Source organism: Chiloscyllium punctatum, chromosome 36, assembly GCF_047496795.1.
Source record: "Chiloscyllium punctatum isolate Juve2018m chromosome 36, sChiPun1.3, whole genome shotgun sequence".
NCBI lineage: Eukaryota > Metazoa > Chordata > Chondrichthyes > Orectolobiformes > Hemiscylliidae > Chiloscyllium > Chiloscyllium punctatum.
The window spans coordinates 10,520,095-10,530,073 of NC_092774.1; the positions used below are offsets into that span (position 1 = coordinate 10,520,095).

Consider the following 9,979-nt stretch of genomic DNA (forward strand, 5'->3'; position numbering starts at 1 on the left):
GATCTGACAGTTAGTGCCCTTCTCACCACCAGACCAGCGATACCTTGGTACTTGTTAGAAAGTTATGGTGAGGAGGCATTTTGCGAAATTACTGTGAGCGTCTGCTCAGGGTACCTACGGACATGATCCACTTTTCTGTCAGTGTCTTGAGGATGCTATGTGCTTACCACTTCTTGATCGACTGGTGGTCAAAGGTGTTTCACTTTGCAAATTTCTTCTTGCAGGGCAGATGACACGGGATGGTCTGTCGACTTGGAGAATTCGGTAGCTATGAGGCCAGGCACATCATTGACAACACTGGGGGCAGGTAGAACCTCAGTGCATATTGAAACTTGATGTTTACGTATCGAGGATCGACACACTGCTTGATGCAGCCACACAAAAAAGTGGCTCCCAGGATGAGGGCAACGTTTGACTAATGTCTACTCCCCTTACCCATAGTTTTGTACATGGAGTCCCTCCAGACCCGATCTATCTTAGGCTTCCAGATAAAGTGGAAAATGGCTTGGATGAGTGAAACAGCGCAGGTTCAGGGAATGGGCCAGACCTACACCGTGTCCAACAACAGAGAGAATACCTCAGGCCTGATGACCCGGTTTTTACCCACAATACTGAGGGCGCAGTGTTCCCAAAAGACCAGTTCCTGCTTTAATTTGGTGCTGGGCTCCTCTCAATATTTTGTGCATGCTCTGAATGTTATTCTGAGCAACTTCCAATTTTCTGTTCTGACGCTGAACGGAACAAACGATCAGTCGGCCCAATTCCCAAAGAACATGGCTTCCACTCTTGCCTCGATTGACCTTGGCTCCAGAGGACAGTTGAAACGAAACACCATCCGTGTACAGGGAGGGTTTGAACTGCTGGCCTCCGCTGCCTGCAATAGTCACCCCTCTCAGACTCATATTCTTCCTGGGGTACTCAACAAAGAGCTGTATACAACACATGAACAAGGCCAGAGAGTGTGGACAGCATTGCTTGACCCTGGATCTGATCAGGAGGCTTTCTGATATCCACCCATTGTCTGAGACTGCACTGACAATGTTAGTGCAGAGCAGTCAGACCCATTTGCAGGTTCCCTCCGGAAATCAATTTTTGGAGAGCACGTCTTGCATGACAGTGTACGATATCCATCCCGTCATTGGCCTTCTCCTGGTCCGGGCTGGTGAGGCAGTTATTCACCCCCGTGTCATCCGTTTAGGCGTTTGAATCCCTGAGGAGACTGAGGCACCCTGAAGTCATTTTACCTGGTACGGCAGGGTGGATCTCGCTGACCTCTTTGGCGATGACATCAGACAGGATCTTGTAGTCTGCATTCAGCAATGACATTGGCCAAATGTTTCTAATTTCCTCCCACTCCCCCTTCTCTGGTAGATGAAGGTGATTCTACCTTTCATCATGGATTCGCACGTGATACCTGCCAGTAACATAGTGGAACAGTTTGAGGATTCACACAATTTCAAGTACACATCGATATTTCAGGATGAATGTGGGAACATTTCTCTGAGAGTAATCGCTGTGTGGAAGAAAGCTTTGGTTACAATGCAGGAGGAATGCATTCCGAAATCATTGGATAGTGCAAACGAATTTGAAATGCAGGATCTCACCGGTTCACATGTTCTAGCGGGAAGGAGGATAGACCTGTTTTCATTAAGCAGTATCTAGTGAACTGTAATGAGTAAATGTCACAATTACGTGTATAGGCCACTAGAGGGCAGTGCGCATCTGTTAATATTGAAAATGAGATCTGGAGAAGGAGTGACTTCCAGACAGTGTGAGCAACTGTGAGTATGAGAGGCGTACTACAGAAACAAAAACCAAGACTCAACTTCTTCTGCAACTTTAACAGAAGGCGGTTCTGAGTTATACGTAAAGCATGCATTATTCCAGGTACGTATTCTTATAAGAATAACATTTCTCTCTGATTCCTCACCAGAGATATATGGACAATTGCTTTCACCATTGTTCTTGGCAATTTGATATTGTTCCACATTTTCAGAATCCTCCTGATGTTTTCCACTCTGATGGCCACGGAGGTGACTGGAGAAGGTGAAGTGAAGCATCTCCCCTGGTGGATGGTTGTTCGTGAAATGGGCATTGTGTCCATGAATTGCTCTTTTCCCAGAACAACTACCAACGTGCATTGGTACAGACAGCTCCCTGATCAGCCACCCCAGTATCTGGTGATGGCTAAAAGAGATGATGATCAGCCTAAGAGGGTCACCGCTTCAATCAGTGGAGATTACAAAACCAGTACCCTGACTGTCAAAGACACCAGACTGAATGACACCGCCACCTACCTCTGTGCAATGAAGGCACAATGTCACAAACAGATTGACAGCGTGTACTAAAACCTGCACAGATTGGGAGTTCCAGTATGTTGATTTTGAAGTATCTTTGTGACTAATTCTGTGCCCCAAAAGCCTAAATATGGGAGATCCGAACAAAATAAATCAGAAAGCGTGGACCAGCTAAAGTTAAAGATGGTCAGCAGTGAAGACAATTGGATATACGGATGGGAGTGAAGGAAATGTATATTTGCAAATCAGAAAAATGATAGAGAAAAAGGAAAGTATAGAGATACTTTAATAATACTTGCAGTGGGCATTATGTTGGGAACCTGTTGAAGAAGAACTGGAAGAACTGGAAGCAAGTGAAAAATAAGTCACAATAAAAGGAAGCATGACGAAAATATGATAGATTTTCCTTTAAAGTGATGTTACCATCACTGGATGCCCCAGTGTCAACACCCTGGGGGACTTAATGACAAATAACTTAACAAGACTCACCACATAAACACACTGGGTACAAGAGCAGGTCAGAGGCTCGGATAATTGTGGCGAGTAACGTAAATCCTGACTGCCCTAAGAATGCCCACAATTACAAGGCACAGCCCCAACAATACTCAAGAATCTTGACACCAACCAAGAAAAAAACAGTCCATTTGATTTGCACAGCACACACAGGCTTCCACTCCCTCCACTACCGCCACTCAGTGTGCACGACCTGCAAGTTTCACTGCAGTGCTTTACCAACGATCATTCCAAAATACCTTCCGAACCCAGAAACACTTCCTGGGCCAGGAGATGTATGGGAACACTACCACTTTCAAGTTCCCATCGAAGCCAATCACCATCTTAACGAGTAAATATATCAGCGTTCCATCACTGTCGCTTAGTGAAAATCCTGGAAATCCCTGCCCAATGGTACTATGCGTACACAGACAGCATGTGGATTGCAGCATTTCAAGGCGGCAGCTCGCCAGGAAATCCTTAACACGTACTAGGAATGGGCAATAAATACTGGCAAGCCAGTGACGCCCACATCTCACAAATTGAAAAAAAACGTTTTAGCACTCTGAACACAGAATCCAGACAGAATGGCAGCAGGTTATTGGAACCATCGAGTCTCTGAAGAAAAACACACCCAAACTCTCCATGCATCGCCTCTGGCTAATTCAGCTACTCGTTTGGACTGTAGGAGGATTCCAGAAAACCAGCAGGAAACTGACGCAGACACAGGGAAAATGTGCAGACTGACACCTGAAGCTGAAATAGAACCTGAGTGCTTGGTGCTGGTCGGCAGCAGTCCGAACAACTGAGCCACAATGCTATAATCTGTGGAATATTCCTTGAAATTCATGATTTGGTATTGCACTAACTCATAAATTACTCAGTTCTTGGTGCTGCAAAATTGCAAGAGATCTCATCAGAGTACGCACTAGTCACACTCACTGGAGCAGGTGATAACCTGGTCTTCTTCCGGACTCTTTGAATCATCATCAACACTTCCCATTTATATTTGTGTCATCTGTAAACGTATCAGGATTTGGATCTCACGTTGTCACGTACCTCTGCTCTTACACCATTCCCTTTCAGATGTTGGAGACTTTACCAATTTGTGTTTTCTTTCCTTTGAAAATATTTGGCAATCCTGTATGGGAGTGGCCAGCAATGCTGACACCTTCCTCTAATTGTCCAGAACAATGTGGCCATGAGGCATTGACTTGACAAACTACAGTGCATCTGATATAGATATAGGAGTTACCTTTACAATAAGATAAAGTAAAGTTAAATAAATGCGATTATAATATATCTGCCCAGTAAAGGCAGAAAAAGCAGCGTTCGATTCTACTGCTTCATTAATCAAAAATTGCCTTGAGGAATAAAGCTTTGATTACAAGGCAGGAGGAACATCGTCTGAAATCGTTGGATGCTGCACGTGAAATTGAAATGCAGATTCTCAGCTGCTCACAGTGTTCTTCTGGGAAGGAGGACATATCTGCTTTCATTGAGTAGTATCGCGTGAAGTGTAATTGGTGCGAGAATGTGGATGTCGCAATTATTTGTTCATGCAACTAGATGGCAGTGTGAACCTGGGATAAATATTGACGATGTTGGCTGAAGGAGGAATGACCTTCCAGACCGTGAGCACCTTTCACTGTCAGAGGCTTGTTTCAGGAGCAAACACCAAGACTCAGCTTCTTCTGCAACTCCAACATCAAGGCAGATCTGCGCGAGACGTCAAGTGTGCATTTTTCTCGATATTTACTTGCGTAAATGTAACAATTGCCTCCAGTTCCTCAACAGAACCCCGTGGACAATTGCTTTTGCTACTGGTCTTACAATCGGATAATGTTCCGAATTTGCAGAATCTTCCTGATGTTTTCCACTCTGACTTCCAGGGATGTGACTGGAGAAGGCGATGTAACGCAACATCCTTCGTGGATGGTTGTTAGTGAAGGGGGAATTGTGTCCATGAATTGCTCCGTTACCACTGTGTCGAACGCACTGTATTGGTACAGACAGGTCCCGAACCAGCCACCCCAGCATCTGGTGATGGCCAAAAGGGAAAATGATCAGCCCGAGAGGATCACTGCTTCAATCAGTGGAGGCTACAAGCTCAGTACACTGTCTGTGAAAGACGCCAGACTGAATGATACTGCAATCTATCTCTGTGCAATGAAGGCACAGTGGAACAAACAGATGGAGAGCGTGTACTAAAACCAGCACAGAGTGGGAGTTTCAGTCTGGTGATTTTGAAGTTTCAGTGTTACTAATTCTTGGCGCCAAAATCTGAGATAATGGAAATGTCAGCAAAGTCCACCAGAATGTACGCAACAGGTAAATTTAAAGATTGTCAGAAGTGAAGACAGTTGGGGATGCGGATAGAGGTGAAAGAAGTAAATGTTTGCACACTTGAAAGTGTGATGGAAAAGAGGAAAAGTGGAGAGATACTTTCATAATACTTGCAGAGGGCAGAATGATGAGAAACGGTTGAAGAAAACATGGAAGAAAGTGAAAATTAGCAAGCGTTGTGTTAAAGATCAGGTCAAATCACAGTTGAAGGAAACATGAATGAAGAAAAGTGGCATGTCCTTTAACGCTATGCTAACTTCACCGAATCTCCCACTGTCCCCCTCGTGCGGATTTTAATGATTAAAAACTCAACTGGACACAATGCAGAAATGCAGCAGCAACACGAGCAGCTCAGTGATGAGGATTAATGCGGGGAGTAACATATACTTCCTGTCTCCCGAAATCCTGCCTATCATCTTCAAGGCCCACCTCAGTATTGTGATGGAATATTCCCCAATTGTCTGGATGAGTGCAGCTCCATCAAGTCTTTAGATTCTTGACACCATCTCGGACAATGCAGCCCGTTTGATTGGCAGAGCATTGATAGGCATTCACTTGTTCAAAACCGATAATTCCGTCCCCACTTTGGCATTGTAGGTCGAACCCAGAGCAGGTGAACTGCTGCAGTTTAGTAAGGCAGCTCACCTCCACCTTCACCAGGACAATTTGGGACAGGTAATAAACGCTGGCCATACAGCGGTGCCTACAGCCTACCAATAAAGACATTTTAAAAAGGTCAATACATATACACATCTAAACATGGAATTCCTGCCGTGTGGATGCACGCCATTCGGCCCATCGAGTCCACACCAAAAATCTGAAGAAAATCACATCTAGACCCAACCTCCCCCTGCATCTCCTACGTCTAAGTTACCTAAGCTGCCCGCCCTTGGACTGTGCGAGGAAACCTGAATACCCATAGGAAACCCATGCAATTTTAGGGAGAACGTGAACCCTCCATCATGACAGCTACCTGAGGCTGAAATCGAACGTGTGCCTTTGGTTTTATGAAACACCACTGCGTCCCACTGAGCCACCGTGCTATCATCTTGAGAATGGCTGATGAAAATTCAGGATTTGCGTTTCCTCCCACTTATGAATTGTTTATTTCTTTTTAAAAATTTCCTGGAGATCTCGCCAGAGTATGGTATAGAGATACTCTTTGAAACAGTCTGTGTCTTTGTCTTCCAATAGACTCTTTAATTCGTACTCATTACCAATTGCCATGCTACTTATTTTCGTGTCACTTGTAAACCTGGTAAACGTACATTGATATTAGTCAGGATTTGAAATTTACATTAGCATGTACCTCTGCCCTTTCACCATGCCCATTCAAATGAAGGAGACTTGAACAGAATGTCTTTTCTTTCCGTGAGAAATCAGTTAGCCTTGTATAATCTGAGACAATGTGGTGGTGAGGCGTGTATTTGATGCACTGTCGTGTATTTGATACTCATGCAGGAGTTATGTTTACGATGGCACAAAGTAAAGTTAATGAAAGGCATGTGCAACGTATCATACCAGGAAATGAATCAGAAGCAACATCCGATTGTACTGTTACATTTAAAAAAAATATTTAAATATATTTTATTTATTTCCTCACTCTTATATCAGAATCTCCCAGACATACTAGCATCAGCTAATGGGACTGTCGAAGGCCGAGACCAGCTTTATTACCTGAGACACCACAGTTCTCATACTCGAACAGGATGAATTAATTCCCATTTGAATAAATGCTTCCAGAAATAATAATCGATATATAGCAACGTTTAGTTTAATCTCTGTCCATGCTATTGTTTATAGATGAACAAAATTACTTTGCTCTTGAAATAACTGCACAGAGACTGACATTTCGTCAACAAGTCACCCTTCATTTATATGTGGACAGGACACTGGCCATAGATAGCCTGTTTGGTGTCTGTCCCTGAAGTGAGGTGACTCAAAATCTGCTATTTATACCTCTTGCCCAGGGCTCCATCAATTTAACAATCCCAATGAATGATCTCATAGTCAATGAGAACCACCTGATTCTAATCACTCCAGTTGGTGAAACAAAAATAACAAATGACTGCAGTTTCTGGAAATCCAAGACAGAAACAAACTACCAGAGAATCACACAGGTCTGACAGCAACTGTGATGAGAAAACTGAGTGAACTTTCCTGATCCAGTAAACTGTATTCTGAACTTTGTGAGTTTATCACATCAGTCATAATATGAAGTGGGTCTCAAATGAGCTTGTCGCTGATTGGCTCATCTGAAGAACAAAGGAGCTTGGTACTCATTGGCTTTCACACGATGCCTTTGTCAACAATGGTCCAACGAGCAGAGGTCCGGAAATTACTCAACCTGAATTATCCAACTCTTGACGAGAACCATTTTGGCTTCAGCCAGTTCTGTTCAAATTCACCGTGAACTCTCTGTAAACATGTTGCCAGGAGCTCTGGGTTTACTCCTCACAACTGCAGCTGTTCTAACTGGTAGGTTGAGCACCTGTCTATGTATGTACTTCAGCTCCTTGCTGAGAATTGAATTCTATTCACTCACTTTGCGCAGCATAGAAGCAACAATATATTCTCCCAAATAAAAAAAAATCTGGATCTAAACTTGCCCCAACAATGAACATTGTCTGACAGAAATGAGCGAATGTAAATGAGCGAATGGCAGTGGAAGAGTTCGGCTGGAAATCCAGACAGGTCTAAGGCAATTCAGATGATTTTACCGAGGGGAGAGTTTTATATCCACCAACAGTTTTCATGTTTCACTACAGGTTTCGCGAGATGAAATGGGAAATGATCACCCCATATGAAATGGAATCTAGTTTGACTTCACTCATTTATTTCCCGGTTTATTGATGAAGGTACAAAAGCGAATTGTGAACGTTAAGTATATTGTCGTGCCTTATTTAATTTTGTATAACTCCTGGCTCTTCCAGGACTTTGTCGTTGCGATTCTGTCTCACAAACACCGGCTGCAATCAAAGTGAATGAGGGGGACGATGTGCAGTTGTTCTGTAATTACACGACCACAAGCAACACTGATTACCTGTACTGGTACCGTCAACCTTCCAACGGATCCGTGCAGTTTCTGCTACAGAAAGACCAATACAGCGAGAAAACGGGGAACTTTCTATTGGGCCGGCTTTCCTGGAATTTTGATGCTGTGAACCGCACTATCAAGCTGAATGTGTTGAGTACAGAACTAACAGACTCTGCAGTGTATTACTGCGCACTGCGTCCCACAGAGAATGAGAACTCGGCTGACCCTGTACAAAAACTCTAAGAGCTTCTCTGTCCATGATTGTGTGTTCAGCAAACAGCGAGATCCGGGATATACCTGAAGCGATTCTCAAGCTCACAGTGATATCTGATACTTGACATTCGGACACAAATCTTTAGCTATTATAAATCCATTATTGAAATAAACGAATAGTTTCGTGCATCTAAAACAAAAAAAAATGTGCATTTGATGATGTTAGAAAATGCTGTGACAGCGATGAGCTGCTATGGAAAATTCAACAGCTAGTTTTGATACAGCAAAATCCTGCAGTAAAATGGAACTGCCGCATTCAGTTTGAGAGAATAATTTGCCACAGGATTCTCATAATGAAACATTTGAATAATCTGAACAATGGCAAACATAGTGTGGATTATTGAGTACTGTCCCTGTAACTTCACGTTCACCATTCCAGAATAGCACGTTATCGATTCACGGGTCAAGGATAACGCTGACATGTTTTAAAATATTAAGAATTCGGTCGGATGTAACTCATGTCTGAACCACACTAACCAATTAAAAGCATTGAGTAGCGGTTGCCCAATGAGTCAGAGCCGCCAGTAAAAGTCTCAGTCACCTCAGGTTTCTGTTGTTCGGCTGAACTGAAATGAACATATTAAATCCTCTTAGCAAATTTCTTAATTCTTTGTCAGCGAATCACATTTGGATATTTAAGCTGTGTATAGACAATCGGGTTGCTCTTTTCCTTACGGTGATAACTGAGAAAAACAAAGTACTATTTTGGTAGCTCGTCACAAAAGTAAATTTCCTGAAATTGGGCATTCGATCCAGTAAAGTGTGATTCTGCTGAATAGAAAATGAACGTGGGACTTGGCATCCCTCAGGAGTTAGTACATTCTGCCAATCAGCGTCACCCTTTTGTTATGGAAAAAGTGAAACATTTCGGATCAGATCACACGTGAGACGAAATATTGGGAAGTCGACAGTCACAATGTCCTTGCAATCCTATGCATGGCATTGAAGTTTGAAAAGGTTCAATTTGTCGTCTTGGGTTTCATTCTGAAGAAAGTGTAGTTGTCATTATTTGATGGTAGTCATCAGACGTGCTGCATGAAAGAACAGAGCAGGGTCTGCTTTGAGTCGCTGAGCTGCAGCGATGTACATCACCCATAAAACGTCTCTTCAACTCGCCGTATTCCAGAAGCCTGGGTAAATTTGACTAGACGTTCCTCGTCAAATTTATTCAAGCTGTTGACTTCAAAAGACTCGCACAAGGCATGAAGGCACATTTCACGAGATTGGATTATAAAATGGAGGAATAACTGTGAATGAAAAGAGAGAAATTTCCAACAGGGAAAGAGATGATAATTAATCAGCCATATTGGAACAAATACGGTTTGCTTTCCAGAAAATGCTAGGCTTTTTAAGACTCAATTTAAATAGTATCAATTATTATCTTCACTTTTTGTTCACGTTGTGAAGGTTACTATTCCCGCTCATGGCTCGGTTAACAACTCAACTCTGCAAGATAGCTGCTAAAACATGATCTCGAATTGCGTTGCAAAGAACACCACATCTGAGTGTTACCCAGGTGGACAGAGGCGACACT

At 43.1% G+C, this 9,979-nt stretch overlaps 3 gene segments (V, D, J or C); all 3 read left to right on the forward strand.

Moving 5' to 3' along the window:
* Positions 1–1,873: 1,873 nt before the first annotated feature.
* On the forward strand, positions 1,874–2,348 carry LOC140459989 (T cell receptor alpha variable 26-2-like). The segment is given in 2 exon segments: positions 1,874–1,887; positions 1,997–2,348. Coding segments are annotated over 2 exon segments (366 nt in total).
* Positions 2,349–4,631: 2,283 nt separating this feature from the next.
* LOC140459990 (T cell receptor alpha variable 26-1-like) lies at positions 4,632–5,000 on the forward strand. The segment is given in 1 exon segment: positions 4,632–5,000. A coding segment is annotated over 1 exon segment (369 nt).
* An 80-nt stretch (positions 5,001–5,080) lies between these two features.
* Positions 5,081–8,415, forward strand: LOC140459991 (T cell receptor alpha variable 19-like). The segment is given in 2 exon segments: positions 5,081–5,120; positions 8,069–8,415. Coding segments are annotated over 2 exon segments (387 nt in total).
* The last annotated feature ends 1,564 nt before the right edge of the window (positions 8,416–9,979 follow it).